The 22,562-nt window shown below is 45.6% G+C and overlaps 1 protein-coding gene across 1 annotated transcript in view; it reads left to right on the top strand.

Moving 5' to 3' along the window:
- Positions 1–1,602: 1,602 nt before the first annotated feature.
- LOC134968653 (mucin-5AC-like) overlaps positions 1,603–22,562 on the top strand; it is a 104,264-nt gene continuing 83,304 nt past the window's right edge. The window contains 7 exon segments of the mRNA XM_063944177.1: positions 1,603–1,678; positions 1,953–2,088; positions 4,254–4,523; positions 12,422–12,536; positions 13,496–13,583; positions 16,304–16,411; positions 17,322–17,537. Coding sequence (XP_063800247.1) covers positions 1,603–1,678; positions 1,953–2,088; positions 4,254–4,523; positions 12,422–12,536; positions 13,496–13,583; positions 16,304–16,411; positions 17,322–17,537 — 1,009 coding nt within the window.

Genomic DNA, 22,562 nt, shown 5'->3' with positions numbered 1-22,562 from the left:
CAGTTGGGCTTGGCTAGACTCCCCTGACCAGGAGACAGCATGGATCACGTGTTAGGCATGATATGAAGGAGTAGGTTGAAACCATGTGTGCTGTACACCAACTGGGCAACAATGCCCATTTTTGTGTCACTAATCGATGTCGTTGCATGTGTAAAGGGCCTCTGACATCCGATTGTGATCTGTCTGCACCCTCTTTCCTGCACCACCACTTCTCTGGTTTTATCTTTAACAACAATCACTTCTTTCTGCATCTTTTTCTAAGTTTACAAGTTGGGGTTGTCTATATAAGGGCTGACTGAGCTAGCAAAGTGGCTTCTGCCATTAAAGAGTTTATGGACCTTTTGGACTTCTAAGCCACCATTTCTAACTGTACTAAAATCATGCCAAATGATCAAGTTTACAAAACCTTTCTCTATCTTACCTAACAGAAGGTAGAAACTTCTCCCTTCCAAAAGTATGAATAGCAGGGTTAAAATCACATAGTGTATGCAGAGAAATGAGGATCAATATCCAAAATGCCATGGAACCCATGTATTTTGCTGGTAATATATAGCAAATGTACCAGTAGCATAGGCAAATACAGAGGAGGTTTCCGGTTGCCCAGAAACCCCCCTTCCCTTGGCTAGTGGCTCAAACCATGACAACAATAGCAATGGTATATAATACAATTACTAGAGCTGCCGCCATATCATGCAGTTTAAGGGACAGAGCAGAACTGCTGCACATGCCCAGTGGTAGCAGCTTTTTCTACCAAGTTTGCTGTGTGTGTGGATCTGAGCCCTCAATCACTGTACTAGACCAGATAGTAGCTACCAGGAAGAAGAGACAGGAGCCTTACCATGAGGTGGGAGAATGTATGCTTAGAAAGTGCAGTACTGGTTCTAGTATATTTGTGTCTATTATATTTATGTATTATAGTATGTTTAACCGTTTCTGACCACTTATCTTATTTATATTATTTAAATATGTTTGATACAGCCTATACTTTAGACCATCCATAGTGTTAACTATTAATACTGTATTCCATGTTCTGCAGAGTGAGAGATTGTGGATTACATTTGGATTACATTTGTAAACCCCCTCTAGAAATCCTGCGTTTACCACTGGGTATGTAAAAATAGGGTGCTGTACGTATTACTTTTACATACACATTAAAAGTAGTAAACATGTATAGTAGGTTTTGAACAAATAGTAATTAATAATTGATTTATTAGTTTACTGTATTCAAAGGTACTGTAAGTAGGTATATATCTCCAAGTAGGTATATATCTGTACATGATATACAGTTTGTGTACAGAGTTATTGTTCTGGAGTAACAGGTATATAAATGTGTTCACAGTGATAAATACTATAGTAGATGTGATGTAGGAAAGACAGAAGATACAGTAAGGGATCAGTGTAATCCCACATAATAACTGTTCAGATCAATTCTAAAATTTAGGATTTTACGTTTTTCCTATCTTTTAATTATGCGGATCAGAATTAAGACCCTTTGACCGCTCCCACTGGGACAGTGAGGTTAACTGCCCTATATAAGGCTGGATTCATACAACTGACCAACACACTTTCCTCAGCTAGCTCTGTCCCCAGTCACAGAGCACTATGGGGACTATGGGTCCGGGCTTCTGGATCCTATCCACTTTAGCACTTACCTATTCCCTTGAAATACCAACTCGAGGTAAGTTTGATCAGCAGACACTTTATCTATCTTAATTATAAGGGTTTCACTTGCCAGAAGTTAGGTTTTAAGTGTACATGATCATGTTTGATATATTCACTTTGTTGTTTTTCTTCATTATGTACTGTGTACAATGATTATCTGAAATATTTTGTTTCCGTCTACTTTTTCTTTTTGCTTTTGAACCAATTTGGTTAACCATTAGGAGAAATATACTTTGGTACAGATTTTCCATATGTTTTCATGATTTAATGCTTATTGGTCATTACATCAGCCCAGAGAGGATGTCTTTGGGGACCGTACTCTCGATATAGCATAGGGTTGGTGGTCCAGGATCATATCAAATTATTTATGGTCAAAGTGATAGGCAAAATCAGTGCCAACCATAAAACATGTGGACAATCAGAAGTGTAACTGTATGCCACCACATAACTGACCCTAAGGATGACAGGTAGGCACAATTTACTTTTTTTAATTTTTTTACACCAGTTTATCAATGGAAAAACTTTTATCCTAGAGGTACCATGAAAAAATGCTGATTCTCTAGGGTGCCGTGAGTCAAGAAAGTTTGGGAACCACTGGATTAAAGCAAACTTTTGACATATCAACATTAACCAATAAATGATCTTGTCTCTTTATATTTATATTATATTCTCTTTTCTGTTTATGCAAATAGACTTGGTGTATTTAACTGAAAACATTTATATACCAAAACCCTGCAACTTACCGCACCCTTTCAGATCTCTGCTTTCATTTTCTTCACCAGAAACTTAAAAGCTAGGATCTGGTTGGTTGCAATGTGTTAAAGATTGTGTTGATTGTGGCACACTTGTAATTAAATGCCCAACTATAACTACATGTAAATGATAGATACAAAAAGGTTTCTACTGTACAAATACATTTTTATGGTTCATTTTAATCTAAAGCATCTTTGAATATCTCACCATGACAATCCATTCTAAATGCAGCTGCAAGGCTAATCTTCCTCGCTAGACGTTCATCGTCTGCAGACCCACTATGTCAGTCCCTCCATTGGCTACCTTTGATCTTCACAAGACCTACGTCTCTTATCCACACTCATTACTTGTTCCCATGCATGATTACAGGACTTTCTTCGGGCTGCACCCACTTTGTGGAATGCCCTACCACATACATTAAGAACTCTCCTCTAGTTTTCAAACCTTCAAGCATTCCCTGAAAACTCACCTATTCAGACAAGCTGATCAAATTCCAGAACCGCTCACATTTCCTTCATAGCTTTCCTATCCAATTATATCCCCACAGTACAGTCCTCACATATTCCACACATATTTAATTCTTCACTCTCCCTTACTCCTGACCCTGGTTCATCACTGCTGTGATGTGATATCATGCAGCCCACCAAGAACCTTTGCAATATGGTGGACAACTATGCAATAGATAGCACCTATCCTTGTGTATCAATGCCTATATCCCCATAGATTGTAAGCTTGCGAGCAGGGCCCTCCTACCCAGAGCCGGCGTTAACCAATATGATGCCCTAGGCAAGATTTTGGCTGGTGCCCCCTAGCACCGCCGCTAGTTCTGCAGCAGATGCCTGGCATGAGTCAGCTGGCAGCTCTGCTAACGTCGGGCGCCTTTTGTTTATGAAAATGCATCTTATTAGCATTACTATATGGCTAGGATGCACAAGCAGCTTCTGCTGATTAAAATGATATGCAGCATGCCTATATTCTGTGTGCAACTGTGGCTGTATCTGCATACGAAATGCTACATTACAGTGATTTCCAGGAATACACTGCAATATAGCATTTCGTATGTAGATACAGCCGCAGTCACACACACAATATAGGCATGCTGCATATCATTTTAATCAGCAGAAGCTGCTGGTGCCCCTAAGCATACCAAATGCCCTAGGCATTTGCCTAGTTTGCCTATGCCTAAGGCCGGCGCTGCTCCTACCTCTATGACTCTATGTTTGTTTTTACCCAGTTTTGTCTTCTAATTGTGTCCAGTTGTAAAGCGCATAGGAATTTGCAGCGATATAGAAGAAACTGTTAAGAAATAAATAAATATTTTTCGTTATATAGTGTTTAGATTCATGAATTAGTCAGCATTAATTAAAAAAACAAAGATTAGTATCAAATGCTATTATGTATTATTATGTATACAGTATGTGAGTCTTGACTCTCCTTATATACTGTAAGTATTATTAATCCAGATGTCTAGAACTCTTCTGCATCTCCCACTGCTCCTATCCAGTAATATCCATGGTAGGGAATAACAACCTAAGAGTGTTCTATGATATATGACATTTTGCTTATTCATTCTTATTGAGTATACTGATTAATGAAATTGTAAGGGCCTTAAAGGCTTTTTTTTCTAATTATTAATTTATTATTAGGAATGAGCGAAGCAGTAAATGAAGATAAAGCCCAGCTTATTTGTTCAAAATGTAATTAATATGAATTAATTAACAATTGATCTGGGCTGTAGGCCCTTAGCCAATGTATGATCTCAGATTGTTAAGGTTTTAAAGCAAACAAAAAATTATAATTAATTATTTTTATTATTATTTTATAATGTGTCCCTACAGCAATGAACCCCGGCCCGCACACAATGATCAAGTCTGCAGCACATGGGGAAATTCCCACCATAAGACTTTCGATGGAGACTTCTATCAGTTTCCTGGAACCTGGAACTACCTATTCTCTTCCAATTGTAAAAACACAGTAGAAGATTTTAACATCCAAATACGGCGCTCTGTTGGCACAAAAAAGACAGTCATATCCCATGTTGTGATAAAGATTGAGGGTCTGGTCATAGAGATGATGGAGAAAGACATAATCATGGTGGGAAGCAAGAAGTGAGTATGACCTAGAGGAATCGTATAACATAGAGGAATTATACATTTAAAAGATGATGAAATAAAAATCCAGATCTGTAATAGTTAAACCAGGCATTCCCAACCTCAGTACTCAAGGCAAACTAACAGTCCAGGGTTTTTATATTCATGCTTAAGCACAGGTGAATTAATTAGTACCTCAGTTATTTTGCTTTAACTATGGGGGTAATTCCAAATTGATCGTAGCAGGAATTTTTTTAGCAATTGGGCAAAACCATGGAGGTCATTCCGAGTTGTTCGCTCGCAAGGCGATTTTAGCAGAGTTGCTCACGCTAAGCCGCCGCCTACTGGGAGTGAATCTTAGCATCTTAAAATTGCGAACGACGTATTCGCAATATTGCGATTACACACCTCGTAGCAGTTTCTGAGTAGCTTCAGACTTACTCGGCATCTGCGATCAGTTCAGTGCTTGTCGTTCCTGGTTTGACGTCACAAACACACCCAGCGTTCGCCCAGACACTCCTCCGTTTCTCCGGCCACTCCTGCGTTTTTTCCGGAAACGGTAGCGTTTTTTCCCACACGCCCATAAAACGGCCTGTTTCCGCCCAGTAACACCCATTTCCTGTCAATCACACTACGATCGCCTGAGCGAAGAAAAAGCCGTGAGTAAAAATCCAAACTTCATAGCAAATTTACTTGGCGCAGTCGCAGTGCGGACATTGCGCATGCGCACTAAGCGGAAAAACGCTGCGATGCGAAGAAATTTTCCGAGCAAACGACTCGGAATGACCTCCCATGTGCACTGCAGGGGAGGCAGATTTAACATGTGCAGAGAGAGTTAGATTTGGGTGTGGTGTGTTCAATCTGCAATCTAATTTGCAGTGTAAAAATAAAGCAGCCAGTATTTACTAGAGATGAGCGGGTTCGGTTTCTCTGAATCCGAACCCGCACGAACTTCATGTTTTTTTTCACGGGTCCGAGCGACTCGGATCTTCCCACCTTGCTCGGTTAACCCGAGCGCGCCCGAACGTCATCATGACGCTGTCGGATTCTCGCGAGGCTCGGATTCTATCGCGAGACTCGGATTCTATATAAGGAGCCGCGCGTCGCCGCCATTTTCACACGTGCATTGAGATTGATAGGGAGAGGACGTGGCTGGCGTCCTCTCCATTTAGATTAGAAGAGAGAGAGAGAGAGATTGACCTGATTTACTGGAGATTAGGAGTACTGTAGAACTGTGTAGAGACTGAGTGCAGAGTTTACTAGTGACTGACCACAGTGACCACCAGACAGTGCAGTTTTATTTAATATATCCGTTCTCTGCCTGAAAAAAACGATACACAGTGACTCAGTCACACACATACCATATCTGTGTGCACTGCTCAGCCCAGTGTGCTGCATCATCTATGTATATATCTGACTGTGCTCAGCTCACACATCTTATAATTGTGGGGGAGACTGGGGAGCACTGCAGTGCCAGTTAAAGGTTATAGCAGGAGCCAGGAGTACATATTATTATTAAAATTAAACAGTGCACACTTTTGCTGCAGGAGTGCCACTGCCAGTGTGACTGACCAGTGACCTGACCACACTGACCACCAGTATAGTTAGTAGTATAGTATACTATATTGTGATTGCCTGAAAAAGTTAAACACTCGTATCTGACTGTGCTCAGCTCACACATCTTATAATTGTGGGGGAGACTGGGGAGCACTGCAGTGCCAGTTATAGGTTATAGCAGGAGCCAGGAGTACATATTATTATTAAAATTAAACAGTGCACACTTTTGCTGCAGGAGTGCCACTGCCAGTGTGACTGACCAGTGACCTGACCACACTGACCACCAGTATAGTTAGTAGTATAGTATACTATATTGTGATTGCCTGAAAAAGTTAAACACTCGTCGTGTGACTTCACTTGTGTGGTGTTTTTTTTATTATTCTATAAAAAACTCATTCTGCTGACAGACAGTGTCCAGCAGGTCCGTCATTATATAATATATACCTGTCCGGCTGCAGTAGTGATATATATATATTTTTTATATCATTATTTATCATCCAGTCGCAGCAGACACAGTACGGTAGTTCACGGCTGTAGCTACCTCTGTGTCGGCACTCGGCAGTCCGTCCATAATTGTATACCACCTACCCGTGGTTTTTTTTTCTTTCTTCTTTATACATACATACTACTACTACATCTCTTTATCAACCAGTCTATATTAGCAGCAGACACAGTACAGTACGGTAGTCCACGGCTGTAGCTACCTCTGTGTCGGCACTCGGCAGTCCGTCCATAATTGTGTACCACCTACCCGTGGTTTTTTTTTTCTTTCTTCTTTATACATACATACTACTACTACTACATCTCTTTATCAACCAGTCTATATTAGCAGCAGACACAGTACAGTACGGTAGTCCACGGCTGTAGCTACCTCTGTGTCGGCACTGGGCAGTCCGTCCATAATTGTATACCACCTCCCCGTGGTTTTTTTTTCTTTCTTCTTTATACATACATACTACTACTACATCTCTTTATCAACCAGTCTATATTAGCAGCAGACACAGTACAGTACGGTAGTCCACGGCTGTAGCTACCTCTGTGTCGGCACTCAGCAGTCCATCCATAATTGTATACTAGTATCCATCCATCTCCATTGTTTACCTGAGGTGCCTTTTAGTTGTGCCTATTAAAATATGGAGAACAAAAATGTTGAGGTTCCAAACTTAGGGAAAGATCAAGATCCACTTCCACCTCGTGCTGAAGCTGCTGCCACTAGTCATGGCCGAGACGATGAAATGCCAGCAACGTCGTCTGCCAAGGCCGATGCCCAATGTCATAGTACAGAGCATGTCAAATCCAAAACACCAAATATCAGTAAAAAAAGGACTCCAAAACCTAAAATAAAATTGTCGGAGGAGAAGCGTAAACTTGCCAATATGCCATTTACCACACGGAGTGGCAAGGAACGGCTGAGGCCCTGGCCTATGTTCATGGCTAGTGGTTCAGCTTCACATGAGGATGGAGGCACTCAGCCTCTCGCTAGAAAAATGAAAAGACTCAAGCTGGCAAAAGCAGTAGCACCGCAAAGAACTGTGCATTCTTCGAAATCCCAAATTGTGTCGGTTGCGATGCCTGACCTTCCCAACACTGGACGTGAAGAGCATGCGCCTTCCACCATTTGCACGCCCCCTGCAAGTGCTGGAAGGAGCACCCGCAGTCCAGTTCCTGATAGTCAGATTGAAGATGTCAGTGTTGAAGTACACCAGGATGAGGAGGATATGGGTGTTGCTGGCGCTGGGGAGGAAATTGACCAGGAGGATTCTGATGGTGAGGTGGTTTGTTTAAGTCAGGCACCCGGGGAGACACCTGTTGTCCGTGGGAGGAATAGGGCCGTTGACATGCCTGGTGAAAATACCAAAAAAATCAGCTCTTCGGTGTGGAAGTATTTCACCAGAAATGCGGACAACAGGTGTCAAGCCGTGTGTTCCCTTTGTCAAGCTGTAATAAGTAGGGGTAAGGACGTTAACCACCTCGGAACATCCTCCCTTATACGTCACCTGCAGCGCATTCATAATAAGTCAGTGACAAGTTCAAAAACTTGGGCCGACAGCGGAAGCAGTCCACTGACCAGTAAATCCCTTCCTCTTGTAACCAAGCTCACGCAAACCACCCCACCAACTCCCTCAGTGTCAATTTCCTCCTTCCCCAGGAATGCCAATAGTCCTGCAGGCCATGTCACTGGCAATTCTGACGAGTCCTCTCCTGCCTGGGATTCCTCCGATGCATCCTTGCGTGTAACGCCTACTGCTGCTGGCGCTGCTGCTGTTGTTGCTGCTGGGAGTCGATGGTCATCCCAGAGGGGAAGTCGTAAGCCCACTTTTACTACTTCCAGTAAGCAATTGACTGTCCAACAGTCCTTTGCGAGGAAGATGAAATATCACAGCAGTCATCCTGTTGCAAAGCGGATAACTGAGTCCTTGACAACTATGTTGGTGTTAGACGTGCGTCCGGTATCCGCCGTTAGTTCACAGGGAACTAGACAATTTATTGAGGCAGTGTGCCCCCGTTACCAAATACCATCTAGGTTCCACTTCTGTAGGCAGGCGATACCGAGAATGTACACGGACGTCAGAAAAAGACTCACCAGTGTCCTAAAAAATGCAGTTGTACCCAATGTCCACTTAACCACGGACATGTGGACAAGTGGAGCAGGGCAGGGTCAGGACTATATGACTGTGACAGCCCACTGGGTAGATGTATGGACTCCCGCCGCAAGAACAGCAGCGGCGGCACCAGTAGCAGCATCTCGCAAACGCCAACTCTTTCCTAGGCAGGCTACGCTTTGTATCACCGCTTTCCAGAATACGCACACAGCTGAAAACCTCTTACGGCAACTGAGGAAGATCATCGCAGAATGGCTTACCCCAATTGGACTCTCCTGTGGATTTGTGGCATCGGACAACGCCAGCAATATTGTGTGTGCATTAAATATGGGCAAATTCCAGCACGTCCCATGTTTTGCACATACCTTGAATTTGGTGGTGCAGAATTTTTTAAAAAACGACAGGGGCGTGCAAGAGATGCTGTCGGTGGCCAGAAGAATTGCGGGACACTTTCGGCGTACAGGCACCACGTACAGAAGACTGGAGCACCACCAAAAACTACTGAACCTGCCCTGCCATCATCTGAAGCAAGAAGTGGTAACGAGGTGGAATTCAACCCTCTATATGCTTCAGAGGTTGGAGGAGCAGCAAAAGGCCGTTCAAGCCTATACAATTGAGCACGATATAGGAGGTGGAATGCACCTGTCTCAAGTGCAGTGGAGAATGATTTCAACGTTGTGCAAGGTTCTGATGCCCTTTGAACTTGCCACACGTGAAGTCAGTTCAGACACTGCCAGCCTGAGTCAGGTCATTCCCCTCATCAGGCTTTTGCAGAAGAAGCTGGAGACATTGAAGGAGGAGCTAACACGGAGCGATTCCGCTAGGCATGTGGGACTTGTGGATGGAGCCCTTAATTCGCTTAACAAGGATTCACGGGTGGTCAATCTGTTGAAATCAGAGCACTACATTTTGGCCACCGTGCTCGATCCTAGATTTAAAACCTACCTTGGATCTCTCTTTCCGGCAGACACAAGTCTGCTGGGGTTGAAAGACCTGCTGGTGAGAAAATTGTCAAGTCAAGCGGAACGCGACCTGTCAACATCTCCTCCTTCACATTCTCCCGCAACTGGGGGTGCGAGGAAAAGGCTCAGAATTCCGAGCCCACCCGCTGGCGGTGATGCAGGGCAGTCTGGAGCGACTGCTGATGCTGACATCTGGTCCGGACTGAAGGACCTGACAACGATTACGGACATGTCGTCTACTGTCACTGCATATGATTCTCTCAACATTGAAAGAATGGTGGAGGATTATATGAGTGACCGCATCCAAGTAGGCACGTCACACAGTCCGTACTTATACTGGCAGGAAAAAGAGGCAATTTGGAGGCCCTTGCACAAACTGGCTTTATTCTACCTAAGTTGCCCTCCCACAAGTGTGTACTCCGAAAGAGTGTTTAGTGCCGCCGCTCACCTTGTCAGCAATCGGCGTACGAGGTTACATCCAGAAAATGTGGAGAAGATGATGTTCATTAAAATGAATTATAATCAATTCCTCCGCGGAGACATTGACCAGCAGCAATTGCCTCCACAAAGTACACAGGGAGCTGAGATGGTGGATTCCAGTGGGGACGAATTGATAATCTGTGAGGAGGGGGATGTACACGGTGATATATCGGAGGATGATGATGAGGTGGACATCTTGCCTCTGTAGAGCCAGTTTGTGCAAGGAGAGATTAATTGCTTCTTTTTTGGGGGGGGTCCAAACCAACCCGTCATATCAGTCACAGTCGTGTGGCAGACCCTGTCACTGAAATGATGGGTTGGTTAAAGTGTGCATGTCCTGTTTTGTTTATACAACATAAGGGTGGGTGGGAGGGCCCAAGGACAATTCCATCTTGCACCTCTTTTTTCTTTTATTTTTCTTTGAGTCATGTGCTGTTTGGGGAGGGTTTTTTGGAAGGGACATCCTGCGTGACACTGCAGTGCCACTCCTAAATGGGCCCGGTGTTTGTGTCGGCCACTAGGGTCGCTTATCTTACTCACACAGTCAGCTACCTCATTGCGCCTCTTTTTTTCTTTGCGTCATGTGCTGTTTGGGGAGGGTTTTTTGGAAGGGACATCCTGCGTGACACTGCAGTGCCACTCCTAAATGGGCCCGGTGTTTGTGTCGGCCACTAGGGTCGCTAATCTTACTCACACAGCTACCTCATTGCGCCTCTTTTTTTCTTTGCGTCATGTGCTGTTTGGGGAGGGTTTTTTGGAAGGGACATCCTGCGTGACACTGCAGTGCCACTCCTAAATGGGCCCGGTGTTTGTGTCGGCCACTAGGGTCGCTTATCTTACTCACACAGTCAGCTACCTCATTGCGCCTCTTTTTTTCTTTGCGTCATGTGCTGTTTGGGGAGTGTTTTTTGGAAGGGCCATCCTGCGTGACACTGCAGTGCCACTCCTAGATGGGCCCGGTGTTTGTGTCGGCCACTAGGGTCGCTAATCTTACTCACACAGCTACCTCATTGCGCCTCTTTTTTTCTTTGCGTCATGTGCTGTTTGGGGAGGGTTTTTTGGAAGGGACATCCTGCGTGACACTGCAGTGCCACTCCTAAATGGGCCCGGTGTTTGTGTCGGCCACTAGGGTCGCTAATCTTACTCACACAGCTACCTCATTGCGCCTCTTTTTTTCTTTGCGTCATGTGCTGTTTGGGGAGGGTTTTTTGGAAGGGACATCCTGCGTGACACTGCAGTGCCACTCCTAAATGGGCCCGGTGTTTGTGTCGGCCACTAGGGTCGCTTATCTTACTCACACAGTCAGCTACCTCATTGCGCCTCTTTTTTTCTTTGCGTCATGTGCTGTTTGGGGAGTGTTTTTTGGAAGGGCCATCCTGCGTGACACTGCAGTGCCACTCCTAGATGGGCCCGGTGTTTGTGTCGGCCACTAGGGTCGCTAATCTTACTCACACAGCTACCTCATTGCGCCTCTTTTTTTCTTTGCGTCATGTGCTGTTTGGGGAGGGTTTTTTGGAAGGGACATCCTGCGTGACACTGCAGTGCCACTCCTAAATGGGCCCGGTGTTTGTGTCGGCCACTAGGGTCGCTAATCTTACTCACACAGCTACCTCATTGCGCCTCTTTTTTTCTTTGCGTCATGTGCTGTTTGGGGAGGGTTTTTTGGAAGGGACATCCTGCGTGACACTGCAGTGCCACTCCTAGATGGGCCAGGTGTTTGTGTCGGCCACTAGGGTCGCTTAGCTTAGTCATCCAGCGACCTCGGTGCAAATTTTAGGACTAAAAATAATATTGTGAGGTGTGAGGTATTCAGAATAGACTGAAAATGAGTGGAAATTATGGTTTTTGAGGTTAATAATAATATGGGATCAAAATGACCCCCAAATTCTATGATTTAAGCTGTTTTTTAGGGTTTTTTGAAAAAAACACCCGAATCCAAAACACACCCGAATCCGACAAAAAAAATTCGGTGAGGTTTTGCCAAAACGCGGTCGAACCCAAAACACGGCCGCGGAACCGAACCCAAAACCAAAACACAAAACCCGAAAAATTTCAGGCGCTCATCTCTAGTATTTACCCTGCACAGAAATAAAATAACCCACCCAAATCTAACTCTCTCTGCACATGTTATATCTGCCCCCCCTGCAGTGCACCTGGTTTTGCCCACCTGCTAAAAAAAATCTTGCTGCGATCAACTTGGAATTACCCCCTATCTGTGCTGAAGCCTTGATATCACTAATACCTGCACTGTTTGTGTGCCTTGAGGACCGAGGTTGGGAATGCCTGAGTTAAACCAAAAAAATATCTTTCTCAGGGTCTCCCTTCCATACAGCCAGTTTGGAGTTCAAATACAATACAGCAGTATCAATGTGAAGGTGTCAGCTAAGCTTGGACTGGTTCTTCTATGGGATGGAGATAATGCACTTACGGTATATGACTACTCTTGTCTATGACTAACATACTGTATGAACTCTATTCCAGCTATACTATGCAATCTTTATATGCTGAATTGTCAGCCAATTGGTCTTCTGTCTGCTCTAGCTCCCATAATACTAACTTGGGGGGTAATTCAGACCTGATCGCTAGGGTGCATTTTTTACATCCCTGCAATTAGGTAGTCGCCGACTACAGGGGGAGGGGGAATTTGCTGTGCAGGTGTGCGAGCGCATGTTCAGGAGAGCTGCACAAACAGCAGTTTGTGCAGTCTCTGCATTGCCCAGGACTTAGGGGGACATTTACTAAGCAGTGATAAGAGCAGAGAAGTGAGACAGTGGAGAAGTTGCCCATGGCAACCAATCAGCACTGAAGTAACATCTATAATTTGCATACTATAAAATGATACTAAGCTGCTGATTGGTTGGTGGGGCCACTTCTCCACTGGCTCACTTCTCCGCTCTTATCACTGCTTAGTAAATATCCCCCTTTGATGCTGCGATGATCGGGGACGGAGCTCCCACAAAACGCCGGGTCCCTCCTGCGTTTTTCCAGACACTCCTTATAAATGGTCAGTTTTCACCCACAAACTCCCTCTTCCTGTCAATCTTCTTGCAATTGCCGGTGCGATCGGATTTGTTGCACCATCCTGTTGCTGCCCGGCGCTCCCTGTTGCTGCGGACCGTCGCACATGCACATTGCGCTGCATATGCATGCGCAGTTCAGACCTGATTGGTCGCTGTGCGAAAACGCACAGCAGCGATCAGGTCTGAATTAGCCCCTTGGTTAATAAGCGGCTCACATAAAGTTATTATTATATATTTAGAGAGGAAAAAGCTATAACAAGCTCCTCTAAATGCTGATACAGTAGGACAAATATTTTCAGTCTATTCATCATCTTTTAGTGACAGTATTGTTTTATGTGACTTAATGTCTCATTAACTGCTTTTTCCAGCTTAAACTTTCCCCAAAATACATGAACAAGACATGTGGTTTGTGCGGGAATATGAACGGGCTGAGTAAAGATGAATTTAATGTTAATGGTAAGTGGAAAGAGCATGTGTACAATAAATAAAATCTCCAATTTATGGAGGTACGAGTGTGTCAGTAGGTTATTAGGCACAGACACTGCTCTGTGCCTGCTGACTGATTTTGGCAACTGGACAGTGAAGGATTCTGCAGTCTTTTAGACAATTACTTCTACGATACTCTTAGTAGAAATGCCTGAATCGAAACTACCACTATGTATTTGGTACTTCAGATTGCAGGCCGCATTGTTAAGTTATATAACAATAACAGTAATAAAATTCTGAGGTAAGACTTGCTAATGGTCAGACATTTTAGGTTACACTGTAGATTAGTGATGTGCACCGGACATTTTTCGGGTTTTGGGTTTTGGTTTTGGATTCGGTTCCGCAGCCGTGTTTTGGATTCGGACGTGTTTTGGCAAAGCCTCCCTGAAAATTTTTTGTCGGATTCGGGTGTGTTTTGGATTTGGGTGTTTTTTTACAAAAACCCCTCAAAAACAGCTTAAATCATAGAATTTGGGGGTCATTTTGATCCCATAGTATTATTAACCTCAATAACCATAATTTCCGCTCATTTTCAGTCTATTCTGAACACCTCACACCTCACAATATTATTTTTAGTCCTAAAATTTGCACCGAGGTCGCTGGATGACTAAGCTAAGCGACCCAAGTGGCCGACACAAACACTGGGCCCATCTAGGAGTGGCACTGCAGTGTCAGACAGGATGCAGATTTAAAAAATAGTCCCCAAACAGAACATGATGCAAAGAAAAAAAGAGGTGCAATGAGGTAGCTGTGTGACTAAGCTAAGCGACCCAAGTGGCCGACACAAACACCTGGCCCATCTAGGAGTGGCACTGCAGTTTTCTAGCGAGAGGATGAGTGCTTCCATCCTCATGTGAATCTGAACCACTAGCCGTGAACATAGGCCAGGGCCTCAGCCGTTCCTTGCCACTCCGTGTCGTAAATGGCATATTGGCAAGTTTACGCTTCTCATCGGACGCTTTTAATTTTGATTTTTGGGTCATTTTACTGAACTTTTGTAGTATACTTGACGACACAGAGGTAGAGCAATGGACTACTGTACCGTACTGCTATATATATACTGGTGGTCACAGCAACATTCTGCACTGTCCCCTCCTACTATATACTGCGCACAACTGAAATGCACCACAGGTATGGATGGATAGTATACTTGACGACACAGAGGTAGAGCAGTGGACTACTATACCGTACTGCTATATATATAGTTATACTGGTGGTCAGCAAAATTCTGCACTGTCCTCCTACTATATACTACAATGCAGCACAGATAAGGAGCGTTTTTCAGGCATAGAACGTATAATACTGGTGGTCACTGATCAGCAAAACTCTGCACTGTACTCCTCCTATATAATACTGCTGCTCCCCAGTCCCCACAATAAAGCAGTGTGAGCACAGATATATGCAGCACACTGAGCACAGATATGGAGCGTTTTTGAGGCAGAGAACGTATAAGATATCACCAGGTGAGAGTGACTGCTGTACAGGACTCTTATAGAGACACAATAGGCGGCTGTATTATAGTAATTACCTGATAGTGATGTATATAGCCTAGGTAGTGTGAGACAGGATCACTGAGTGTATAGAGATATCACCAGGTGAGAGTGACTGCTGTACAGGGCTCTTATAGAGACAAAATAGGTGGCTGTATTATAGTAATTACCTGATAGTGATGTATATAGCCTAGGTAGTGTGAGCCAGGATTACTGAGTGTATAGAGAGATATCACCAGGTGAGAGTGACTGCTGTACAGGACTCTTATAGAGACACAATAGGTGGCTGTATTATAGTAATTAGTACCTGATAGTGATGTATATAGCCTAGGTAGTGTTAGCCAGGATCACTGAGTGTATACTGGTGGTCACTGATCAGCAAAACTCTGCACTGTACTCCTCCTATATAATACTGCTGGTCCCCAGTCCCCACAATAAAGCAGTGTGAGCACAGATATATGCAGCACACTGAGCACAGATATGGAGCGTTTTTCAGGCAGACAACGTATACTGATGGTCACTGGTCAGCAAAACTCTGCACTGTTCTCCTCCTATATAATACTGCTGGTCCCCAGTCCCCACAATAAAGCAGTGTGAGCACAGATATATGCAGCACACTGAGCACAGATATGGAGCGTTTTTCAGGCAGACAACGTATAATACTGGTGGTCACTGGTCAGCAAAACTCTGCACTGTACTCCTCCTATATATACTGCTGGTCCCCAGTCCCCACAATAAAGCAGTGTGAGCACAGATATATGCAGCACACTGAGCACAGATATGGAGCGTTTTTCAGGCAGACAACGTATAATACTGGTGGTCACTGGTCAGCAAAACTCTGCACTGTACTCCTCCTATAATACTGCTGGTCCCCAGAATAAAGATATGCAGCCCCCTGAAACAAAGTGAGAGGACGCCAGCCACGTCCTCTCACTATCATTTCCAATGCACGAGTGAAAAATGGCGGCGACGCGCGGCTCCTTATATAGAATCCGAATCTCGCGAGAATCCGACAGCGGGATGATGACGTTCGGGCGCGCTCGGGTTAACCGAGCCATACGGGAGAATCCGAGTATGCCTCGGACCCGTGTAAAATGGGTGAAGTTCGGGGGGGTTCGGTTTCCGAGGAACCGAACCCGCTCCTCTCTACTATAGATACAGGGATAGCACATCCGTAACATATCTGTCCTCTCTCTTCAGGTATCCAGCTGACTCCCGTGCAATACGGAAATCTGCAAAAGTTTGATGGGCCCACCGAACAATGTGAGGATCTTGTACCACCTGCCCCTAAGAACTGCAGTGATCTGGTAAGATTCGAATGACACACTATTCTTGTTACTCCTCCAAGTCATTTTTAAGATACAGATTTCCAGTACTCCACCTACTGTTCTAATGGAATATTGTGGTAAACATAATTTTCTCTGTGTTGGGACCTCTTCACCCAATCTTACCGTATTTAGAATTGTACTGTAGGTAAAAACTTTCTTAAAGTCACCTTGCATCTCCCATATACACCTGCATACTCCACCAGAATTTGTGTTTGACACTACACCTACAGTAAATACAAATACAGCCCTTTTTATGTAATGGATTTGTCTACAGTACTTTAGGCAAAGTTGCCTACCCTCCCGCATTCTGCAGGAGACTCCCTGAAATAGCAGCAATCTCCCCGACTCCCTGAAAAATCCAGCAATCTCCCTGATTGCACCTTACCCCCCATTATGTAGCTGTTACATTGTTGGGGAAAAAGAAATCAGAGATATATACATTCAAATGGGATCATCAGTGCCACTTCCCTGCATTGTTTATAAGGCACAATGATCCCTATGGCTACTTGCATTTTAAATAAGGTTTCTCATGGCCACTTACAGTATATGGAACCTCTTGTAAAACACAATACACAAACAAATCCTGAAAAATCTCAGTGTATTTTCTTCAACAAGTAGATATTACTGACTTTGGGGCTCATTTACATTTGGATGTAAGTCATTTTCATGACACGCCTCTCAGATGTAGAAGTACATGACCGTGCTGATAGGTGTTACTTTCACAATCTCCCAGAAAAGCTTTTTCAAATGTAGGCAAGTATGACTTTAGGACATCCAATAGCCCATGAATTTTATGTCTTAAACATTTCTTGAGGTAAAAGGGGAACTGTAAGTACCATTAGATTACATAAGTATTTTCTAAAGACTTGATATATATTTACCCCACAGATTGGAAACATGTGTACATATGCTCTCCAGCTCGGCGTTCAGTGACTGCGAGCCGCGTCTCCCCCAGAGTCCATACATAGAGGCCTGTATGTTTGATCTGTGCAGCTGCAGCTCTTTATCTGATATCTCCTGCTTATGTGACACTCTAGCTGAGTACTCCCGACAGTGTGCCCATGCTGGAGGGAAGCCAAGTGACTGGAGATCTGATACCATGTGTGGTAAATGCATTTTTCTAATTATTGTTATTAGTAACAACAGTAGCAGAAGTAGTAGTAGTACAGTAGTAGCAGCAATAGAAGTAGCATCAGTAGTAGCAGTCAGTGCCGTAACTAGGCATTTTAGCGCTGTGTGCAAGAAACGACAGTGGCGCCCCCCCCCCCCCATGTAAGATAGGGGCAGTGCGTGCGTAGGCGCGCAAAAAATTTATAGGGGCGTGGCTTCACAGTGAAGGGGCGTGGCCACAAAATAATAGCAATTCATACTACGGTGCACAGTAGTCTACATTATTCAAATTACGCTGCACAGTAGCGCCACTACACCAGGTAGAGCCCCTTTTATTCCATACAGCAGACAGCGTCCCCCTTTTTACACATTACGGCAGCCAGTCCCCCTTTTTACACATTGCGGCAGCCAGGACCCCTTTTTACACATTGCGGCAGCCAGGCCCCCTTTTTACACATTGCGGCAGCCAGGACCCTTTTCTACACATTGCGGCAGCCAGGACCCCTTTTTACACATTGCGGCAGCCAGGCCCCCTCTTTACACATTGCGGCAGCCAGGCCCCCTTTTTACACATTGCGGCAGCCAGGCCCCCTTTTTACACATTGCGGCAGCCAGGCCCCCTTTTTACACATTACGGCAGCCAGTCCCCCTTTTTACACATTACGGCAGCCAGTCCCCCTTTTTACACATTGCGGCAGCCAGGACCCCTTTTTACACATTGCGGCAGCCAGGCCCCCTCTTTACACATTGCGGCAGCCAGGCCCCCTTTTTACACATTGCGGCAGCCAGGACCTTATTTTACACATTGCGGCAGCCAGGACCCCCCCCCCTTTTTACACATTGCGGCAGCCAGACCCCCTTTTTATACATTGCGGCAGCCAGGACCCCTTTTTACACATTACGGCAGACAGTGTCCCCCTGAGAGAGAGAGAGAGAGAGAGAGAGAGAAAGAGAGAAAGAGAGAGAGAAAGAAAGAGAGAGAGGGATATACTTACCTTCTCCCCGCTGACAGGCTCCTCGTGCTGGCATCTCCCTCTTGGTGCAGGCAGTGAGATAAGAAGGAGGAGGAGGGAGGGGGAGCAGGGAGCCGCAGCGCTATTTGATTGGTAGTAAGCGCCGCTGCAGCATCCCCCTCTCCTTCTGTATTGGCTGCCCGGCGCTGCTATGGATGCTGGGATGAAGGAGCCGCATCCCAGCATCCATAGCAGCGCCGGGCAGCCAATACAGAAGGAGAGGGGGATGCTGCAGCGGCGCTTACTACCAATCAAATAGCGCTGCTGCGGCTCCCTGCTCCCCCTCCCTCCTCCTCCTTGAACCCGGCGCTGATCTCTTCTCCCTCCAGCCGCGCACGGCGCACACAGAGGCGGCATGTAATGAGTCAATTTGACTCATTACATGCCGCTGGCCGTTGCGCCCTCAGGGCAACTGCGCTGTGTGCCAAGCCCACTTGGCACACACGTAGTTACAGTGCTGGTAGCAGTAATAGTAGCAACAGCAGTTATAGTAGTAGTAACAGCATTAGCTGTAGTAGCAGCAGTTGTAGCAGTAGTGGCAGCATTTGCTGTAGTAGTAGCAGCAGTAGTAGAAGTAGTACTAGTAGTAGAGATGTGCACCGGAAATTTTTCGGGTTTTGTGTTTTGGTTTTGGGTTCGGTTCCGCGGCCGTGTTTTGGGTTCGACCGCGTTTTGGCAAAACCTCACCGATTTTTTTTTGTCGGATTCGGGTGTGTTTTGGATTCGGGTGTTTTTTTCAAAAAACACTAAAAAACAGCTTAAATCATAGAATTTGGGGGTCATTTTGATCCCAAAGTATTATTAACCTCAAAAACCATAATTTACACTCATTTTCAGTCTATTCTGAATACCTCACACCTCACAATATTATTTTTAGTCCTAAAATTTGCACCGAGGTCGCTGGATGACTAAGCTAAGCGACCCTAGTGGCCGACACAAACACCTGGCCCATCTAGGAGTGGCACTGCAGTGTCACGCAGGATGTCCCTTCCAAAAAACCCTCCCCAAACAGCACATGACGCAAAGAAAAAAAGAGGCGCAATGAGGTAGCTGTGTGAGTAAGCTAAGCGACCCTAGTGGCCGACACAAACACCTGACCCATCTAGGAGTGGCACTGCAGTGTCACGCAGGATGTCCCTTCCAAAAAACCCTCCCCAAACAGCACATGACGCAAAGAAAAAAAGAGGCGCAATGAGGTAGCTGTGTGAGTAAGCTAAGCGACCCTAGTGGCCGACACAAACACCTGGCCCATCTAGGAGTGGCACTGCAGTGTCACGCAGGATGTCCCTTCCAAAAAACCCTCCCAAAACAGCACATGACGCAAAGAAAAAAAGAGGCGCAATGAGGTAGCTGTGTGAGTAAGCTAAGCGACCCTAGTGGCCGACACAAACACCTGGCCCATCTAGGAGTGGCACTGCAGTGTCACGCAGGATGTCCCTTCCAAAAAACCCTCCCCAAACAGCACATGACGCAAAGAAAAAAAGAGGCGCAATGAGGTAGCTGTGTGAGTAAGATAAGCGACCCTAGTGGCCGACACAAACACCGGCCCATCTAGGAGTGGCACTGCAGTGGCACGCAGGATGGCCCTTCCAAAAAACCCTCCCCAAACAGCACATGACGCAAAGAAAAAAAGAGGCGCAATGAGGTAGCTGTGTGAGTAAGATAAGCGACCCTAGTGGCCGACACAAACACCGGGCCCATCTAGGAGTGGCACTGCAGTGTCACGCAGGATGTCCCTTCCAAAAAACCCTCCCCAAACAGCACATGACGCAAAGAAAAAAAGAGGCGCAATGAGGTAGCTGTGTGAGTAAGCTAAGCGACCCTAGTGGCCGACACAAACACCGGGCCCATCTAGGAGTGGCACTGCAGTGTCACGCAGGATGTCCCTTCCAAAAAACCCTCCCCAAACAGCACATGACGCAAAGAAAAAAAGAGGCGCAATGAGGTAGCTGTGTGAGTAAGATAAGCGACCCTAGTGGCCGACACAAACACCGGGCCCATCTAGGAGTGGCACTGCAGTGTCACGCAGGATGTCCCTTCCAAAAAACCCTCCCCAAACAGCACATGACGCAAAGAAAAAAAGAGGCGCAATGAGGTAGCTGTGTGAGTAAGATAAGCGACCCTAGTGGCCGACACAAACACCGGGCCCATCTAGGAGTGGCACTGCAGTGTCACGCAGGATGTCCCTTCCAAAAAACCCTCCCCAAACAGCACATGACGCAAAGAAAAAAAGAGGCGCAATGAGGTAGCTGTGTGAGTAAGATAAGCGACCCTAGTGGCCGACACAAACACCGGGCCCATCTAGGAGTGGCACTGCAGTGGCACGCAGGATGGCCCTTCCAAAAAACCCTCCCCAAACAGCACATGACGCAAAAAATTAAATTAAGAAAAATTAATTAATTAATTAAATTAAGAAAAATTAAAGAAAAAAGAGGTGCAAGATGGAATTGTCCTTGGGCCCTCCCACCCACCCTTATGTTGTATAAACAGGACATGCACACTTTAACCAACCCATCATTTCAGTGACAGGGTCTGCCACACGACTGTGACTGAAATGACGGGTTGGTTTGGACCCCCCCCAAAAAAGAAGCAATTAATCGCTCCTTGCACAAACTGGCTCTACAGAGGCACGATCTCCACCTCATCATCATCCTCCGATATATCACCGTCTACATCCCCCTCCTCACAGATTATCAATTCGTCCCCACTGGAATCCACCATCTCAGCTCCCTGTGTACTTTGTGGAGGCAATTGCTGCTGGTCAATGTCTCCACGGAGGAATTGATTATAATTCATTTTAATGAACATCATCTTCTCCACATTTTCTGGATGTAACCTCGTACGCCGATTGCTGACAAGGTGAGCGGCGGCACTAAACACTCTTTCGGAGTACACACTTGTGGGAGGGCAACTTAGGTAGAATAAAGCCAGTTTGTGCAAGGGCCTCCAAATTGCCTCTTTTTCCTGCCAGTATAAGTACGGACTGTGTGACGTGCCTACTTGGATGCGGTCACTCATATAATCCTCCACCATTCTTTCAATGGTGAGAGAATCATATGCAGTGACAGTAGACGACATGTCCGTAATCGTTGTCAGGTCCTTCAGTCCGGACCAGATGTCAGCATCAGCAGTCGCTCCAGACTGCCCTGCATCACCGCCAGCGGGTGGGCTCGGAATTCTGAGCCTTTTCCTCGCACCCCCAGTTGCGGGAGAATGTGAAGGAGGAGATGTTGACAGGTCGCGTTCCGCTTGACTTGACAATTTTCTCACCAGCAGGTCTTTGAACCCCAGCAGACTTGTGTCTGCCGGAAAGAGAGATCCAAGGTAGGCTTTAAATCTAGGATCGAGCACGGTGGCCAAAATGTAGTGCTCTGATTTCAACAGATTGACCACCCGTGAATCCTTGTTAAGCGAATTAAGGGCTCCATCCACAAGTCCCACATACCTAGCGGAATCGCTCCGTGTTAGCTCCTCCTTCAATGTCTCCAGCTTCTTCTGCAAAAGCCTGATGAGGGGAATGACCTGACTCAGGCTGGCAGTGTCTGAACTGACTTCACGTGTGGCAAGTTCAAAGGGCATCAGAACCTTGCACAATGTTGAAATCATTCTCCACTGCGCTTGAGACAGGTGCATTCCACCTCCTATATCGTGCTCAATTGTATAGGCTTGAATGGCCTTTTGCTGCTCCTCCAACCTCTGAAGCATATAGAGGGTTGAATTCCACCTCGTTACCACTTCTTGCTTCAGATGATGGCAGGGCAGGTTCAGTTGTTTTTGGTGGTGCTCCAGTCTTCTGTACGTGGTGCCTGTACGCCGAAAGTGTCCCGCAATTCTTCTGGCCACCGACAGCATCTCTTGCACGCCCCTGTCGTTTTTTAAAAAATTCTGCACCACCAAATTCAAGGTATGTGCAAAACATGGGACGTGCTGGAATTTGCCCATATTTAATGCACACACAATATTGCTGGCGTTGTCCGATGCCAGAAATCCACAGGAGAGTCCAATTTT

Source organism: Pseudophryne corroboree, chromosome 11, assembly GCF_028390025.1.
Source record: "Pseudophryne corroboree isolate aPseCor3 chromosome 11, aPseCor3.hap2, whole genome shotgun sequence".
In the NCBI taxonomy this organism is placed as follows: Eukaryota; Metazoa; Chordata; class Amphibia; order Anura; family Myobatrachidae; genus Pseudophryne; species Pseudophryne corroboree.
This window is presented reverse-complemented; position numbering and strand designations above follow the sequence as displayed.